At 38.1% G+C, this 20,097-nt stretch overlaps 2 protein-coding genes across 2 annotated transcripts; one reads left to right on the top strand and one right to left on the bottom strand.

Moving 5' to 3' along the window:
• Positions 1–12,812: 12,812 nt before the first annotated feature.
• LOC144707236 (appr-1-p processing enzyme family protein) lies at positions 12,813–16,074 on the top strand. Its single transcript, XM_078580387.1, has 8 exons — positions 12,813–13,062; positions 14,491–14,539; positions 14,643–14,745; positions 14,834–14,929; positions 15,036–15,110; positions 15,453–15,522; positions 15,659–15,747; positions 15,851–16,074. The coding sequence occupies exons 1-7, from the start codon at positions 12,892–12,894 to the stop codon at positions 15,743–15,745; spliced, it is 651 nt and encodes a 216-aa protein (XP_078436513.1). The 5' UTR covers positions 12,813–12,891; the 3' UTR covers positions 15,746–15,747; positions 15,851–16,074.
• On the bottom strand, positions 15,789–20,085 carry LOC144707220 (Reticulon family protein). Its single transcript, XM_078580363.1, has 6 exons — positions 19,930–20,085; positions 19,574–19,752; positions 16,917–17,097; positions 16,711–16,852; positions 16,568–16,637; positions 15,789–16,031 (listed from the first exon to the last, which is right to left on the bottom strand). Exons 2-6 carry the CDS (start codon positions 19,731–19,733, stop codon positions 15,862–15,864), a joined length of 723 nt encoding a protein of 240 aa, XP_078436489.1. The 5' UTR covers positions 19,734–19,752; positions 19,930–20,085; the 3' UTR covers positions 15,789–15,861.
• Between the last annotated feature and the right edge of the window lie 12 nt (positions 20,086–20,097).

The following is a 20,097-nucleotide window of genomic DNA, read 5'->3' as shown; positions in this document are numbered from 1 at the left end:
AAACTTAACCTATCAGCTGGGTTAATTCCCATCCTTGATTAATTAATATGCATATATATTAATATAATTTATTAATAATGTAAGGCAATAAATATTATTCGACTATTAACAGATACATGGGCATAAAGTGTCACGCACATAGGATATATGAATGTTGGTGTATATACTTAAAGTTATAAGAACTTTTGAAAAGATAAAAAAATAAGTATAACTACAGGGTGCACTTGTTTTCAGTGCCCAAGAAACATATAACTGGCCACCCCTTGTGTTGTTTTATTCTCAAGCTACTCATGTTGAACCATACCATTGAGAACACTGCTCATGTTGAGCTAGAATTGGATGCCACCAATGGGATAAGCAAAAATATCAAAAGTGAAAATATCACTATGATACAGTTTAATGTAATACATTATCCTCAATGTGTGATGAGCTATTAAGGTACTGTGAAGACATATAACTAAGGCCATGAGACAAAATAAGACATGATTATTTGTTGAGCACTGTAACACTCATAGACATATGATACGGATCATATAGACATGTTTATTTTGAATTCACATGGTCTAGGGATCTTGGTTAAACATCATGGTCTAATTATGATCAAATGTATCTTACAATTGCATGTGCTTTAAATATATTTCAATGTTAAAACGAACATTACCCTCTTCCTAAAATATGTTCCTGACTCATATTTGATGAAAATTTATATGGCCGACAAACTAATTACACATTCCATGTCTAATTCAATGTTCATTAATATAATGTATTCATTGCATTACACAAGTGATGCTTATAATGAAGTCCAAGAATACGATCTGAATTTGTATATTATGATGATACAACAATATAGAGATCAGTAAGACTTTACTTGTGTGTCATAAATATTACTATTTGGAGGATAATCGAGAATGATATAGAAGTATCCAGATAGAGTAATACTATCTAGTCCCACTCATATGATGAGAATGGCCAATCCCATTGCCATTATTTTAGAGACACTACATATAGATAGTGGGTGCTCTTTAGCGGAAAGAGTTCACTTAGTTGATCCAAATGAATCCCTAAATGGTATTATACCAAATTTTGAATCAGGTTGATTCATTTGATGACTTTTCAAGTGCTCCTTAGACCTCAAATACCAAAGAAATATTTTGGGCAAATAGTTTTGCAACAAGAAGTTTACAAAAATGATTGATTTGTCTACAAGGAATCTTTTCCTCTTGATATATGAGACAACTAAAGGAAAATGATACAATGGATTCCTTGGCCCCCACGGTGGAATATCAAAATGCATTAGTACTAACTTGGATGACTGATTAGGGTTGAATAGTTAACCATTCCTAAAGCCATCCTAGAAGCATCAAGTATATGAGGGACTATACATACATTTTAAAGTTAACAAAAAGGTTCCATGAATGGGTGAATACACTCCTTTGTATCTTCTAGCACCCCATGGGTTGGAAACTCAACCTATCAATTATGTTAAATCAAATTACGATTAATTATTCTATATTATGATATATATATCATTCATTTTGAAGGCCAAAAAATATTATTCTGCCATTGAAGTTGTTAATGAGATTCATATATAGACCTAGACAGACATAAGAAAATGGTACTTTGGACGTCAAAAGATACACTAAAATTCAATGTTTTTTATAAAATATGCTAACTTAGAATTAGTGGACGGTCATGAAAAAAATTTACCTATGCAAGAATTTTTCTTTCTCATATTGGAGTTACACTAATTCATACCTTAAAATGACATTCCATGTGTTGGGTTCTTTTGCCTTGATTTGGATCAAACTTAAGTGATTCATACAAAGGCAGAATTTGAACATAATCAAAATGGCATCAACAAAAAAATGAATAAAATCACATAGGCAAAGTCATGTCCGTGATTTCTTGGATTGTTGAGTGAGACATGATGAGCTGTGCAAGTGTGCAGACTTGAAACATATCCATACCATCCATGACATGTCAAATCTCCTGCACCTTGATGAGCTTCATTCATAGAATGTCGTCATTGTTACACCATCTTGATTGTATCTAGAAAGAAGAGGAGCAATGGGGAGAAGAGAGAATATAGGGAAGATCCCTGAACAATTCTGATATGGGTGCATTTTTTTCATAGCCTTCCAATATTAATACAAAGTGGATATTTTTCATACAAAATCTCAAACTTTAAGTACATCTTCTGACGTCAAACAGACCCTTTGGATGTGACCTTATAGGCCCACATATCAGTTTAGTTAACAAGTCCATTGCCCTAATAATCATTATTGGACTTCCAAATGAATCAACCCTATCACCATATAGATTAATTAACGAAAAGCCAATTTAGCCAAATCAATTTGTTGAGTCTCTAGTCCGTGGGGTGCCAAGATACAAAGGAGTGCATATCAACTCACACATGGAACCTTTTTGTCATTGGTTAGCATGTATGTATAATCTCTCAGCTGATTGTCATTCATAGGATGACTTAGGTATGGTCAACTATCAAAATCTAATTGATCATGTGAGTTGGTACAAATGCATTCAAAAATCATCGAAGAACTCTTATCCAATATCTCACTGCTTTGGCCAAAGACTTCATCACATCATCTTCCTTTACTTGTCTTCTTTAATACTAAGGGTTGGTGATCCAATCTTGATCACATAACTGTCTTTGTTAACTTCTTAAATTACCTAGCTTAATATTATTTGGAATTACATATTTATGAACTCGCAAGTCACAATCAAAGTACAAATGTCTACCCACAAGACATCTTTGCTGTACCAGTCCTAAGGACGACTTATGCAACCGTGAAGTGAATCAACCTAAGTCACAATTTGTGATTCATACGGATCAATTCAATGAACTAATTCCACTAAAGAGTATTCACTATCTATCCTTAGTGTCTCCACACTAATGGCTATGGGATCGGCTACTCATCATATAAGTGAGATTATATAGTGTTTGTTAGTTTAGGTGGCCAAGGAATAACCTAAAAAGGGGGACGAATTAGGTTCTCTATTTCTATTATATTTTTATTTTTAATTAGCCTAGGATTTTTCTACCTAAGAAATGAGGTAGGGGAAATGGGAGACACAATTATTTTTTTAGACAGCTTAGGCTAATCATTAATGATTTTTTGCGGTATCCGTCTCAAGGTGATGATGTGCCCTAACCGAGTTTGTGTGAATGTCACCAAGCAAATCACTTGGAAATAGGGATGAAAAAGGATACCAAAAAAAAATAAAATTTTTATGAAGCTTTGTCGTCCTCAACCCTCAAAGGATTCCAAGGAATGACGTTGCTTGATCTTCTTCTTATGGCCCCCAAAGCCGTAACCTAAGTGATCACAAAAATCTAGCAATAACAGTATATTTCTGAATAATACCTTCTCAAAAACACTTAGTATTGATGACTACTTAAAATAGTATTCAAAACAAGGATCAAATTTTTGTATTTCAATAAGAATACTTTTATGTCAAAATTTTATTAATTCAGACATAAAGATTCATAAATATAACTATGGCTTCCCTTTAGTAATACCTTCTTGTTTGTGGGCGTTCTTTCTTTCTTCAGTCCTCTTCTACTCCACCTTTTTCTTTGGATGAGATTTTTGATTCGCGTTTGACCTTTGATGCTTAAAACTCAAATATCCTTTTCAATCCTCCACCAAATGCGATGATTCCATTTGGAATGGTTTCGTAACACAATTTCACACATTTATCTCATTTAAAGTATTTCAAAAAATAAATCAGATAAATCTCTAGAGATCAATCTTTCCATGTCCTTAGTTTATTGCCCGATTCCTCCCTGTCCAACTTTAAACCCCTGTAACTCTTTCCAAACTCAACCAAATGATGCGATTCCAAATTATTTGGTTTCATATGGATGCTAACAACAATTCCTATACTTAACAAAAGAGCTCAAAATCAGCGTAAAAGTTATGCTAAAAATTTCAAACTTCTCACAAGGTCGAGGATGTGCGAAGTTCAGATATCATCCTTCTTTCCTTCGAAACTTGAAATACCCTGCACCAAAAACCACGATTCCAACTTCTATGGACTTGGATTGATGTTATAACAAATGATATCTTCAATGAATGCTCAAAAACTTCTTGAGAATTGCTCCAAGAATTGAGCGATCCCTCTAGCTTGTTTAAAGAGTGCGCCCAAACGACAGACCGAATGTCATCGCAGCCATCCTCATCATCAACAACATCACCGTCGGTCTGCGTCCAGCTCGACCAGCATGCCAAAGCATCCGTGAAGATGTCCAGGTTTAAATACCCCAGGTAATGCACGCCCGCGCACGTACTCGTATTTTAATTCTCCATTGTTTTTCCTTCGTCCAATTTCATGTTTCGTGTTCGTCACGACGAGTACCTCGTACTAGTCATGACGTATCTGTATCATTATATTTTTCCATGTCTGTATCCGTTCGTATCATTTATTTTTGCATCATTTTAATTTCTCTATTTTTATCTTTTTTGTAAAAGGGGGGTCATCTAATGGGCCTCCGTAATGGACTCCTTGTAAGGGGCCCATCATGGCACTATATAAGGCCATGATGAGCCCCACGTTCTTTCTCAGATCTGGAATTTGTGTGTTGAAAATACTGTCATTTTCAGATCTCACCCAAGAGAGAAGGAAGAGGAAAGGAGAGAAGAAGAAGAAGCAGAAGAAGAAGAAGAAGAAGAAGAGGAAGAGGAGAAGAGAAGAAGGAGACTGGGAAAAGGAGAAGCCACCCTCGCTGCTGGCCTATTTGTTTCTCCGCTGGTGTGTCAATCACGACGCATCTTTCCAGTTTCTCGTGGCTGCACCACGCGCGTGGCCACCACATCGTTCGTCACATAAAGTGCAAGGGTCTCGGTGGACTGTGAGTAATAAATCCAAAATGATAGTAATACATATGTGCATTTCTAGAAAATTTATCTACTTCTTTATCTTTATCTGCGTATACTATCAAAATTTATGTTAAGTTGTGAAAAATCATAAACTAAATTTGAGTTAATTATTGTCATTTGTGGGACTAACACCACTTAACTCATGAGTTAAGTGGAATGAATCTCACTCTCTTCTTAGTTTATGTGGAAGATGCAGGAATTAGGTGAAACTTTCATGACTAAAGGGGATAATTAAATGAAGTAGAAGCTATTTGGCCCAAAGGAGAAGGCCCAGCTATGACCTTGGGCCAAGAAAAAAGGCCCAAATCAAGACAGCTGGCTCTAGTCTAAAGGCTGACCAAGGGAGGTCCATTAAGCCCACTATGAGGGCATCTTGGGCCAAAGAAAGGAGGGCAAGGGGAACGTCCAGTCATGACTATTTATGAGCATTTAAGGTGCTTGGATGCTGATTGGAGGACACCCTTGGAAGTGGATCCAAGCCAGAGAAGAAGATCCAACCATTCAATCCATAAATCATCCAAGGGGGAGACTTAAAGATAGCACCTTTAATGCTAATTAAGGAAAGAAGTCTTGAACGTCCCTGGGGTAAATTCAAAGGTCTCAATACTGATTGGAGGACAATAATGGACGTGGATCATGACCCAGAAAAGAAGATCTGGCCATCCAATGTATTGAAAATCCAATGGCTCTCATTGGCTCTCTCTCCCTATATAAACCCCTTCACCCTATTGTAATATTCATCTTGTGATTCAATCCAAAGTAATGTTTGGTGGCCTAAGTGGAATTGAGTCATAGATCCATTCAACTTACTGAGTGCCAGGCTGAGCAGGAAGGATCCAGGGCTGGAGAAGCTGGTGGAAAGGAGAAGAAGAAGTCCCTTGGACCTTGGAGGGTGTGACAAAGAGGTTACCTTATTATTTATCCTTTTTCACTCTTACCTGTACGTCTTTTATCTTCTGATTAGTCTTGGAGCAGATAGTCAACATCTAGATGGTTCCAACGCATCCAACTACGCTAAAAAATTCATTCTAGAACTCATTCTAGAGTGAAGTTAGTGCAGGCCCATTTTTCTCTCTCCTCCGCGAAGCCACTTGCCCCATTTAGCATCCGGACTTGGCCAAATTTTGACTAAGTCCAGAGCGCCAGCCTCTTTCATTTTCTATTTATTTTGGCTTTAAAATATTCCTTAAAAATCCCAAAAATTCATTTTCTGCCTACTAATATTTCTATAAATATTTTAATTATATTTTAAATTTGTTCGTTTATATTTGTATTAGTTATTTATCTTCATAGGTAGTAAAACCACTTCTAAAATTCATAAACAATTATAAGTAAAGTGAAAATTCATTAGAATTAACCATTTCTCCCTGTGGATCGACCCTTACTCTCCCTAGGCTAGTAAGGTTATTATAAATTTTGTTGTTTTAATTCAGATAAACCTACAACACTATTTAGTGATCTTAAATCATCACTAATTACCTCTAAAATCTGAGTTATTAACGCCGCTGCTATTTGTTTCCCCGCTGGTGTGTCGATCACGACGTGTCTTCCCAGTTTCTCGCGGCTAAACCACGCACGTGGCCAACACATCGTGTGTCGCATGAAGTGCAAGGGTCTCGGTGGACTCTGAGATAGATCTGCATTCCCCCTTGATGGTCGAAAGAATCAGAATCTGCCATAGTCCGCCGACCGATTTGGGACGTCTAGGTCCTGCGCTAGACCCGATCGCCGAAAGAACCGGGCCGCAGTGGTCCTGTAGCGGATTTGCACCATTCCCCGACGGACAAAAGGGTTAGTCGCTTGCCGCCGAACATCAAATGACCCGTGCCACGTGTTACCCATTGTTGGGTCAACGCGGTGAATGGTCACTCCACCCTAGGCTCACATGCCCGCGCGAAGACTACTGTGCAACGGTCCCTACTAGGCAATCTCGTGTGGTTGGGTCAAACTGCGGGTACCTGATCGCAAGGTCGTTCTCTGCACTACCGTCCATCTACTGACTCATGCGTGTGTGTGGTTCCAGAAGGGTCGCCATTGCTCTAGCCAAGTGGCCGTCCAAGTTGCCACCGGGTTCCTTGGCGAGTCACGCTCGAGGAGCTGTTGATCACTGTCAGCAACGATCGCTTGCGCTGCTCACACGGCCCAAGCTACGCCCAGGGCTGCACTTCCCATCAGTGTGCGCTACGCCCGTCTGTGTGTTCACTTATCCGGATGCCTCCGCCACCGCCGATCGCCCATAACTGTCCAGTTGAGGTGGCATGGCAGCCCCCCCCTCCTCGCCCTTGCTCTTCCTCACCTTCACCCTCCGACATCGTCTCCTGTGTCACCTCCTGCCACCGATTGACCGACATCTATCCATCTCCGGACCGCTCTCATCGTACCCGTCTGCACCGTCACTTGCACCAACGAAGATTCGAACGACGAGTGATGCCACCGCCAAGGTACGCCATCCCATGATCGCTCGTTACATTACTTTCTACAGTATATTTTCGGCTGCACTCCACCGTGCTCGAGTTAGATTAGGTGAGAGAGAATTACTTCGAGAAAATTATGAGTTGAGCATATTCCTTGGTATGGGCCGAGCCCATCCGTTACGTGCAAGCCCCTATGGAATTATTCCGTTCGGCGCCGTAGTTATCTTCGTCGCTCCGACGAGGGTCAGAAGGTCACTATCATCGTCATCGGTCGCTCGCTCCGGAGCTCAGAACTCGGTGAATTCTCACTCGTCGGCCCTGCACGTACACTCCACTTAGGTCATTCGCATCCACATAGTTACATTCACTTAGTGAATTACCCCTCGGACGACGCCATCGACGACGTCCAATATCACGTTTGGACTGTAATTTTCAAAGGGCAAGGAGAAGGGAGGCTGAAATTAGGGCTCAAAATTGTATAAGGACATAGAAATCCCAAAGAGCATAATGGTAATCCGTCAAAATGTCAAACAGTCATATGCATTAATTATGATTATGCAAAATAAAATAATAAGAATTTTAATTTCAATTTTTTATATTTATAATTTTTCTATCAGTTCAAAACACCTTTCAAGAGTTAAGAGCAAAAACTAGCTGTTATGCCAATGATTTGAGTTTTAAAATAGTCTTAAACTTTTAGGTAAGTTTACCACATCATTTAAATAAATATATCACCATTAGATAATAATATCTTCATGTAATTTATTTTCATTAAATAACTAGTAAATTCAGCCTTAATTACTTGAAGACAGTAAATAGGATTTTGAATAAGTTATTCAAAAAATCAAATAAAGACAAATTCATAAAAATACCTGAACAGTGTTAAAAACTATGTTTATCTTCATGTCATCAAAAAAAACGTCCCAAATATATGATTTGACTTGTTAAGCGTATGGTCAAACTAAGTAGTCTTTTAATATATCCTAGGGTCCTATTTTATCTTCACATACAATCAGTCAACTACTTGACTGAGGGCCTATTGTGCTTTGATCACAACCATTATTGAGGCATGCATTACTTTGAACCTTCATCAAAACACACATTAAAGCATTGTGCTAAAAATGCGCATAAAGCTTAATCTTCAATGTTATTCTATCTAAAGATATTTCAATGTCATTATTGATTATCCTTTTAATATTAATATTTTAAACACATGAGTAAAGACTTATTGATCTCCATATTGTTGTACCATCATAATTTACTAAGTCGGATCTTGTATTCATGGACTTCGTGATAGGCATCCTACATGTAGTATAATGAGTACATTGTATTAATGAACATGGAAAGAGATGGAATGTGTGAACGGACTTCTTTTATTACCTTCCATTTTCGATGTGATCAGTGTAATGATGATGGTGGAGTGAGAATGGAGCTTGTTAAGATGGAAGACGTTTTTGTGTCGGGGATTGAGTGGGTACATCTAGAGGTTGGACACATGAACAACTATACCCTTCTCACTTGATCAACCAAAAAATCATGGATCCAATCCATGCACATGTGAATTTGATCATCTTGTTTAAAATGTTGTTATAATTTCATTATTTGTCTTCTACTATGTGACCTAAAAAAAAATTTATCTCAATCAAAGCCATAAAACCCAATATTATTGATTAAACACGTTCTGAAAGAACGTATAAAGAATAAATGCCTAGATGAAGAAGGCGCGGAAGCGGTGAAGATGAAGATGAAGACGAGCGGAGCAGAAGCGACGGAGCAAGAAATTCAGATTCAGATGAAGATTCAGGCGCGAGTGAGCGGGAGCGTGAAGATGAAGATGAAGATGAAGGATTTATACTTAATATTAACATGAACAAGATTCAAGTCATTGTGCCTGAACTACTTAACATGCTCAATATTGTTAAAGGGGGCCCTTATAAGGAAAATACCGGGACTTGTTAAGAGGAACGAAAACTAAAAATAAGAATGTATACCATGTATTTGATAAGGGAAAGATAATGAAGCATGGCAAGGTAGCTCTATCAGAAAATGACACGTAACAAAGAGTAATGTGTTCACAGTGGTTAAAAAGTGTCACTGGAGAGGAAATGCAAGTACTACCCAAATCAGATTGCTCAAAGGAAAGGAAATGGTGGAATTGAGGCTGGCAATATTGCAAATATTGATATGATCAGTACGGAAAGTGAACCTCGAACTTCCCTTGTGAGATTTATTCTATTTATGGTATAAAATATATGTTCCTATCATAATGAAGAGCTTAATTCAAATTTCATATAATGAAAAAACTTGGATAGTTCTTTACTATTTATTTTCTAAATAAATTTATTGCTTTAGCATATTTAGTCAACATAATACATCCATTGGATGTTTCTTACTATAATATCCAATTCGATATTGGAATTATAGGCATGGACATGTTGACAATGGAAGACTACAAAATTTGCACATTGAAAAATATGAATCTTGCATTCTGGGTAAACTAACCAAGTCTCCAATTATTTAAAAATTGGAGAATGTTCCAAAGACACAATGGGGCTGATGCAATTAATATTTATGCCCCTAATCCAAGCAAATGGGTGCACCTAATCAAATAAAAATAAAAATTCTTTGAGAAATTCAAAGAGTCAAAAGAATGAAACCATAAATAGTGGAAAAGCTTTTTATCACATTAAGAATAATAATAATTACAAAATTCATAAAATTCCTAAAAGATAAAGGCACTCTAACTTTCCTAAACCCTAAAATACAACTTTTCCATAAGATGTAACGAGAGGATAAATCATACCTTGTTGATCCTAGTTTGATTGAAAATACACTGCATTAGATTTATCTGAAAATCTACATATTTATTTGCATTAAAAATATTATATATACATATATATTTTATCAAGTTAAAAATGATTATTTGTATTCTCAGAGTGCTATTTTTTATTTTTATTGGATTATATGGGTATTTTAATGGAATTTTCTAACTCCTAGAAATCAAATTCATAAGTCGGAACATAGATGTATTATTTATTTGAAAGGCTTTTTGGATTTAGAAGAGCCTTATATAAGACTTAATGTCGTTTCAGCGCATGTCATATTCATTTTCTGTGGTCATTCTATGCCTACTACCAATGATTGGTTGCACCAAAGAATAAAAAGTACCATTTTAGTATCACAATTTACTATGCCATAATGCACCAATCATTAAACTAACCTTTTATATTTTAAAATGCACAGGGACACACTGCAGCTACAAAAAATATTGCCATTCAAATCACAAAAAATGCTCTTGAAGAAAATTTCTAATCCATATTTGCTTTTTATATCATTTCTAACATGATTATTAGTTTCCCAAAGGTTAGAAGTTTCTTGTATTTTTTATTTTATTATTTTCCCCTGTGTTATTACAGCTAATGACCTCATTCGGAATACTCTTTATTGGCTAACCTAAATAATTAACCATACCCAATTGATAAGTTGAGTCACCAACACATGTGGCAGAAAGCTACACCATGTTGTAGAAGGTACAACAGAGTTTCATTAGTCCTTCACGGAACTTATCTGTTAGTGGCTATCGGGTATCCATATTCCTTCATCTACACAACACTCCTCTAACGAACTGGGCACAGTCAATTGGAATTATTCAATGAAAAATCATCGCAAAATTCATTTTTGGATACTTCCATTAACATAGTGAAGGAATTCATCACATCCTCTACCTTGAGCATGTCTGTTTTATCTTATATTGAGGTAAAACAATCCTATCTTGATCGCACAATCACCTTCATGGACTGATTGCTTCATCCAAGTTAAGACATTTTTTAATATTATGATTATTAACTCATAGGTCATAATCAAAATACGATACTTCATCCGCAATATGTCTTTGATGTCTCAGGTGAAAGGACCATATATGCAGTTGTGACAATAATTGAGTTAGTTGATAATCAGGTATAAAACAATTCCAAAATTATTAGTGATCCAAAAATTGAAATCTTTCCCTAAAGAGCACCCACTATATCTCCTTGGTGTCTATGTACAAATGGTTACGGGTCAACTATCATCATGATATGAATATGATTGGATAGTGTTATTATGTATATTTTTACGTCCTTCTCAAGCATGTTATGAATAATAATATTTAGGGTACATGTTTAAAGAAAATAATCATCGTAGCATGATCTCATCATAATACACTCATCATTGCACATATCCTTGGACTTCAAATATCACATGTTCATAATAATGAAGATGATTTGCAATAATGAATTCAGATAAGATGTGAATGTGTGATTGGCTTACAGGCCATATAATTCAATAAAAAATAGGGAACTTTACATGATGAAGTATTCATTTTTATTTTATTCATTATAAAAATTACATTCTCCTAGAAGGGGGTTTGAATTAAGTGACATTTTCTTCATGTATACTAAATAATGTTTACACTTTCTTGGGAATGATCCTCATCCTAATACACAAACAATACCCACACAAAACTCTTTCAGGCCAGTACAGTTTAATGGTGACTTTACCCATCCTTGAGGAAGAGATGAGTAGGGAGTATGCTTCATATAGAGGAACCAACTGAAGATGACTGCAAACTCAACTGAGTAGTTGAAGGCTGTGTTTCAAAAGGGGAACTTACCAAAATGCCCCCAAATAGCTTAAATGATGAAACTATAGTGCACTAATGCAGACGGGATGATTTTTCATTCCAGGACAAAAAACCATCCCAACTAGGCCTCAGAAAAAGGATGAGGCTGAAGTTCTGATACGAACCCAGCCGGGATCGTATCGAAGACGGGTGAACCCGGGCGGAGTGAACGTCGCCAGAGGGTCATGAGCGGTCGGAGGGACGGCGGAGTGGACGTCGCCGGAGAACTCAACGGAGGGGACGTTGCCGAAGGCGAGAGGAGGGACTACTATAAGCCAAACAACTTAATGATTCATGTTCTGCCCTCCAACAAGGAGGGCTACATACTTAAAGGAAACCTCAAGGAATTGTAGAAAGATGATAATGCCCCTAGGGGCCTACTGAATCCTAACAAATTCATCTACGGAACTGCGGCACAGACAGTTTTTCCATTCTGGGACGAAAAAACCATCCAATGCACTAAATTTCCATTTTATGATTCTTTCTTGGATTTTAAAACTTCTATGAATCAGAACGTCTATCATTTCCCATTCCCCATGTCAGACAGAATCAGCGCTCCGAGGATGGTTTTCGACGGACACTTCGTGGACACGACAATCGTCCCAGAAGATAGTGCACTCAATAGTTAGGTGGGATGCAGATCATATCAGATGTGGGATGGGTTTTGCCAGATATCATCTTGAGGCCGCTGATATTATATTTAATATGCTAACCAAATGTGGGTGGGTCAACGAACAAGAGAATTGTGGTCAAATACGTGTCAGGATGAATTAATTATCAATCGATTATGAGTTTATGACCATGATTTCTTCCTCACCACTCTTCAGCTCCGGTTGCTGAATTTAATTTTAGGAAGAAACAGTAAATCAGTCACCAGTAGAAGTATTTTCTTAAACATCGCCGGATTGTTGATCTGTTCATGCTGCGACTCGCCTTCTCGCCCAAGCATTTGGTGTCGGGGACTTACCGCCGAATGGGAAGATCGATCTCTGCCACTGCGGATCGATTTGAGCTGTCTCCTTCGAGCGTTGTCTGGATTACCAAAGGGGACATCACCGCGTGGTTGGTGGATGGATCCACGGATGCCATTGTGAGCTTAACCATCTCATTTTCTTGTCATCGTCTCCTCTATTTTTGTTTCTGTATCATCGTCAAATTTGATATCTTCTATTTCTATCGGATCAAAGGATGTAATTCACAAATATGTTTCAAGTTGTTCCGCTGATTTCCTCGGAACCTATTTATTAGAATCGTCTTGTGATTTTCTCGTCCGCCCTAGAATGTTCCTTGCATGACTAGTGTGTAGCGATATTGTGAAAGATCCTGTCTTCTTTCTTTCTTTCTTTTTTCTTTCGATTATGTGCACGAATGATTAACTTGCCGCTGTTAATCGTCCTTCTAGTAGCTCATCTCATTCAAAGAAGTTGAGTCTTTGTTTGTGAAATATTCTTTCATGGTGCTTCTATCTACCGTATAGCTTGTGTAAAGTGCGAATTTCACGGTGCTTCTATTTCGGGATTAATTAGAAATCAGAAGAGTTCCAACTTGTCTAAAGAAGAACGCTATAGTGTTCAACGTAGGAATTCTTCTATCTTTGTTTTTACCGAGTGACAAGCCTTCGTAAATTCTAAATTCGAACTTTGCATCGAACATATAACATATTTCTTAAGCCTATCGAGGTCTGAAAGGCCTGATAATCATTTGAAGTTATTTAGATAAATTATTCAACCGAGATCACGGGAAAGTCTCCGGTATTTTACGTTTCATTTAGAAGTCATTTAGTCTCATTCATTGAAAATTTATCTCCCTCTCGTTGTTTGTAAACCTGTCTGTAGGAATCAGTTTTTGCTATTAATCAAACGCTTCCTGGAGTTGAAAGAACCATGATCTAGCATCGTAGTTTCCCCTTGGTTAGGGTTTCGGAGATCTTTCCATATCAACTTGTTCAAGGCCGAGTTGGGTGAAAAGCTGTAATTTGATCTGCAGAAAAGCTTATATGAGGTTTAGATTGGTCGAGTCAGTTGATTTAACTTCACTCTGCCAAGATGGTCCATTGATAATCAGATCGACCTAGTCGATTGATTGATCAAGCAAGTTGAATTTTTACCTTTTTTGCGTTAATCCATTAGATTAAATAAACTGGTATAATCTCGAACAGCCCCATGTCTGTATCAATTATGTCCAATATACGTCCAAATATACTTCAATAAATTTCACATCTTCTAAAGGTTCCATGGAACAGGGAGAATGGGTAATGAGGATAGAGGCCGTCTGCAAGAACCAGAGAGAAGAGAAGGGACACAGCATTAGAAAGAGAACCATTTTTTTCTTCCCTCTATATCAAGGAAAGCTCCAAATATTTAAAAGGGAAAGGCTAAACTGAAAGGAAATAACTAAAATGACCCTATATGTGATAGTGATCTTATCATAATCCTTGTGTAGAACTGAATCTGCTCTCCTCCAGAAAAAAAGAGTAATGATCCACTACCTGGTCTTATGTTTTTTATAATGATCTTAGGTGAATGCAGCAAATCAGCGTATGTTAGGAGGTGGCGGCGTTGATGGAGGTAGATACTATACCAAGATCCTAAGAGATGCTTTCCTGTTTTTTTTTCTATATTATAAATGATGTCCCCAACAAATTTCTGATTTTATATTGATATACTGCAGCCATACATAGAGCTGCTGGCCCTGAACTTGTTGCTGCATGTCTTCAAGTTCCTGAAGTCAGGCCGGGTATCCGCTGCGCAACCGGCGAAGCCAGGCTAACACCGTGGGGCTTATTTTATATATCTTTTTTAATATATAATGCTGCTAATTTTGTTTTTTCTCTTGATGCTAACTCAGAATTGAAAATGCAGGGCCTTTCGACTTCCTGTGGCAACAGTTATCCACACGGTGGGGCCCATTTATGACGTTGACCGTCAACCAGAAGCATCTCTAAGGAGCGCATACAGGTCAACTTTTGGCTTTGCATGATACAGAAATTTCTTTGAGACTATATTATCAACCTGCTGTTTTTCAAAAAAAAATATTAGTATCAATCTGCTGTTGTTTCTGCAGGAGCTGCTTGGAACTCGCGAAGGAGAATGGGATTCAGTACATTGCTTTTCCGGCAATATCATGTGGCGTTTTTGGGTAGGGTTGACCTCACTTCTTCCCTCAGAAATTATTATCATACAAAAGGTTATTAAAATAGTTTCTGTAATCAGTTTAGTAGTGTTGCAGCAGGCGGATGCACATATGAAATTGACAGAAGTCCGTTATCTGTCCCACAAATTGAAAGTATTTATAATTTTGCTTTATTCTGAAAAGAGACCTTTTATTATTTTACAATTAGCAAAGTTGTAAATGGAAATACACTAACCAACTTGACAGAAATCCTTTTTCTTTTCCATAAATTGGATATAGTTATCTTTTTCAATCATTGCTTTCCCCTGAATTTCATAGTTCTTGATGATTTTTCGAACTGCTGGGCAGCTACCCTTACAAGGAGGCCTCCCAGATTTCTTTATCCGAGGTCAAGAAGTTTCCAGATGATTTTAAGGAGGTAATCAACAATCATGTCTAAGAAGTAAGGATATTAGTTTTTTAGCTATGGAGCTGATGTCAAAGGCTAAGATTATTGTATTATTTTACTTCGTTCCCTTGTTCAATTCTCAAATGCCGTGGTAACTCTGTTGCAGATCCACTTCGTTCTTTTCTCTGATGAGATCTACAGTGTATGGATTGAAAGTGCAAGCGAACTGCTGTTACCTGCAACAAATCAATAAGGGTCAGTTTCATCTCTGGCTCTCTTTCTCTTTCCCAAAATCATACTCAATGAAGGTTTGTATTGATTGATTTTGATTAAACAAAGCCAATCTTTTTGTCCGCAGGGACCGGGGGATCAATCCGTCTTAACACGGGAGGAGAAGGCCCGGGGAAGCTTCTTAATGATGTTTTCATTGACTCTTTTCAAATTTGCGGCAAATATTTCCTGCACCAGCCCAACGTATCTGTCCACTCCCTCCTCGTATTTGTCGTACAATGCTGGCAATGTGATGGAAACAATGACCCCTGCAATAAAGCGCGTCAACCCTCAAGAAGAGAACGACCAAAATACTCCCCCTGATGCATGAAATGCCAGAATACCCCTCATAATTTGGGGATAGTATCAACTATAGATGGTCCAAACACGGTTCTAGAGTCGTTGTGCAGTCCAGTTCGAATTTCGAACCAGCCTTTGTGCAGCCCGCAGCTCAGTTGCTCCAATTACGATTAGTTATTTACAAAAAAAAACTTAGTGAAACCATTATTCGTGTGGGTGGATGGTCAATGTCTGCATTTTGTTACTGGTGTCGCCATTTCAAAACATTTAATTACACATTTTTTGGCATTAAATTTAAGAGAATAATGTCATCAGCAGGGGCTCCAATGGGTTCGCGGCAGTGCGAAAATCTGCCCAAGGTGGGCAATTTCTGCACTGCGCAACCCTCCCTGGTATCAGCTTAAAATGAAATCTAGATTCAGATGCATGTTACAAAGTCAATCAGCTCACACATATGTGAAAGGCATAAGAAAAATGGGATAATACATTAAAAAGAAATTCTCACCTGCATATGCGAGGGTGGTAAAGGAAAACAGACTACCGACAACAGACAGGATCCAAAGGCAAGCCACTATCTGAGAGATGAAAGCAGAGCTTGAATAAAAAAATAAACTAAAATCAGAAAAGCTTAAAAAAAGGAAAGCTAGCCTTGAAGAAGACTCTAAAGTCTTTGCCCAAGGTGATGTCGTGAGCCATGAGCAACAAGCCATTGATTTTCAGGCGGAAGGAAGAGGCCGCGTTGTTGACCATTTCCTCTGATAGAACCAGTTCTGGAAGTGGCTGGAGCGGCCTGTGAAAAAAGCCAAACTTTGACCTACCTGGAGAGAGAGAAATAAGGGTAGACACTGACGTACTTGTTTCGAAGAACAGCGATGTTTGCTCGAAGGAATTGAATCACAATCAGAATCAGTAGCACGTCTGAAGCAATCGACAGGAAGGATAATCCTGAACGTTCCACGATTAGCCAAGCGGCTGTTCCAACGGTGATGACACTGATTGAAGCCTTCCGCTGCTTCCACAGCATCAGATCCGCAGCTGAGAAATATGAAACGAGTTTTTGATTCTCAAAAGATTTCAATAGGAACTGAAAAATATCCAGAGGTGTCAAGAATGAGTTGTTGAACATCCCTCCATTTGCCAATACTACTAGACCTTTTCTATGATAAAGAAATCTTTTGCAAGAGAGATCTGCACTTTGCATTGATAGATTTCAAAAAAAAATCGTCTTCATTCATTTATATCCATCAGTAAGTTAGATAAAAGACCAAGACATTCACAGCAAAAGACAATGATTCGGGGTCAATGACGATGATAGTGGTGTACGATAGTTATGCAAATGAAGAATCACCATAAACATTTGATTTCCACGAGTCATCATCTTTATCAAAATCGTCATTCTGATACCGTTCCAATTAAAGTATACAAGAAAAGGAAAAGAAGGGGAAGCCAAACCAGGAGCGTTGACCAGTCAACACTCAACAGGCACCAGGGGACCTGATACCCTGGCTAGTGCTTCAGTGGCCACTAATTCTTAGACTTGACTGGGAGTGGGAGGGGATAAAGAACTCCGATAAATAAGAGGTGAGAACTCAAAGAAAGGGGGTGATCTTGGATAGACAAGCAGTATGTAGCAGGGGTTATCCGAGGGCATTCGCCTCATCAAGAGGAGCTAGCTACAAGAGGACGTGGGTTCACTCAACCTCAGTCTAGGGATCTTGCTTTACCATTTTGACATTTACATCTGTCAGTAGAATTCTTGATCTTTTGTTACTAATTCAATACAGATCGTATCACATTCCTACATTGATGACAAATCATCATCGCCATTGTCATCTGTTTATGTACAAACTAACACCTAGGATTTTACAAGTCATCGTCATCCTTATCCAGTTTCCAAGGGCTGGTATTGTCATCATTATCGTCCATCGGTTGATGACAAATTTATCTTTGTCGTCTTCATTTGTCCAAGCCACGCATGGATGATGATAAACTTGAGGGATGACGATCGTCGTTGGTCGTTACTTGAAAAGAGAAATTAGTATAATCTATAAGTTACTTGAAAAGAGAAACGAGAAATCATACGTGAGACTGCTTGAGCTTTCTGAGTTAACTGTACTTAGCTGGCTTGGAAAGAGAAATTAGTGGAATCCGAATCAGTTACTTGAAGGGTAAACTTCCACACACATTTTAGACATCATTTCTGCTATCTTCAAAACCCTGATTTAGGTCATTCTGTTTCCTATAGTTAGGTCGTTCTAATTCTACTTTCTCAGGTTTCCTTACCCTGTCTTTACCCCCACGTAACATGAATAAATAAATCCTCTTGTATGGAGGAACCAAGGCCTAGCTATAGAACGACAAAGACGATTAATGAATACTATGTACCATTCCGTAGAGACTTACATGCAGGTGAAGGAAAGCACATCAGACAGCTTATTCAAGTCTTGATGGTGACACGCTACCCAGTAAGTTATTTCGTAATACAGGGTAATTGATGTCCTCAAACGAATTTCCAAGAAAGGTTCTAATCTCTTTGTTTTAAAAAAAATCCTTACTTAAATTTCCAGGGTCAGATATCTCTCATTTCTAGAGAGATACCGATTGAATCCATAAGGCACGAGGTAAAGTGAAGAAACGAGAGGGAGAGATAAAGAGGGAGAGAAATGAGGGACAACAAATAAAAAATGTTAGGCAAAGTCAGAGGGAACAAAACCGAACTCGATTAAACCAGTGGATTCCTTGCACTTTATTTTGGAAAATAAATCCAAAGGGAAATTATCATAATACCCAACACCAAACAATACTAATTCAAGAGAGTCCGTCCAGCAAAACCACACCATACTGGATTTCACTTCTCCACGAATTCCATTGATTTTAAAGAAGATTAATGTGCACAACTTTAAGAAGCCAGAATGTATCCTTGTAAATTAGAAGATTGAGGTAAAATATTTTGTCCTGGTGGTCTTCTTTCTGCTGGCCCCAGTTTGGTTATGGCTCCTGGATCTGGCATTGATACCAATTGAAAGACTTCTGAAAAAATAATGTTACACAATAGAGACCTTGATTAATGAGTCATTATGCACCGTCGACCAGTGCGTACTCCAAAAGAGTTCGATTAGATTTTCATTTTCATAGAGGAATAATCAGATTACCAAGGAGAAACATGGTTAATGGCTATTCATAAGCCACATTCATATATATGTGTGCGTATATTCTGAAAAGATTCCCCCCCAGGGCAGCAACTAAAGCAAAGGGGTTGACGTCTCTGATTGATTGATACCTCATCTTGGTTTTGGAAAAGCGATTTATCATGACAAAAGAAAATTGTATAAGAGGAAAACTAGAGAAAGCATGCGAGGACCGTATTATGTGCAAACTCATTTATGATCGATTTCAAGGGCAATCAAACTCAATTATGATTTACATGCCCAATCTGGATGACTGTCGGCGGAAATTATAAATGGACTATTGAGCAACACGAGAAAATTTCAAAAGCTTACAGATAGGATACCTTTCCCGCTGCCCATTATTTGCCGGATTGTACGCTCGCGGTTGAACAGACGGTACCCAGCCCCAACCGAAGCCGACGAACTGCATTGGTCAACCGATCCTTCTTTTCTAGAGTACCCACTGCCTTCAAGATTGCAAAGATCCTGAGAGCAACCCTCCATCTTCACACCTCCGAAAGCCCTGCGGAGACAGATCCATTAAACTCTTCCCAACGCAGCGAAAAATGAAAAAAAGATAAACATGCGAAAAAATTAACGATTCCCGTGGATTCGACCCCAAAAAAAGTAAACTCCCAAAAGTTGATCTTAAATCCGATGCTCGTTTCCTTCGAGCGAATACAAAGAGAACAGCACAAACCTTTCAACAATCGCAATTTAGAACGACGCGATGAGCAATCGAAGATCTCGAAAGAATCAGCGAGCGCGGACGCTTGAAGACTTGACCTCCATCCTCCGAACCAGCGTTCAACGCTTCGCATTAACCGTAGGATTAAAAAAAAACTCCGTAAACTAATAAACTCGAATT

The sequence above is a fragment of the Wolffia australiana genome, chromosome 1, assembly GCF_029677425.1.
Source record: "Wolffia australiana isolate 7733 chromosome 1, ASM2967742v1".
NCBI lineage: Eukaryota > Viridiplantae > Streptophyta > Magnoliopsida > Alismatales > Araceae > Wolffia > Wolffia australiana.
The sequence above is the reverse complement of the archived record's forward strand: the minus strand, read 5'-3'. Positions and strand labels throughout refer to the sequence as shown.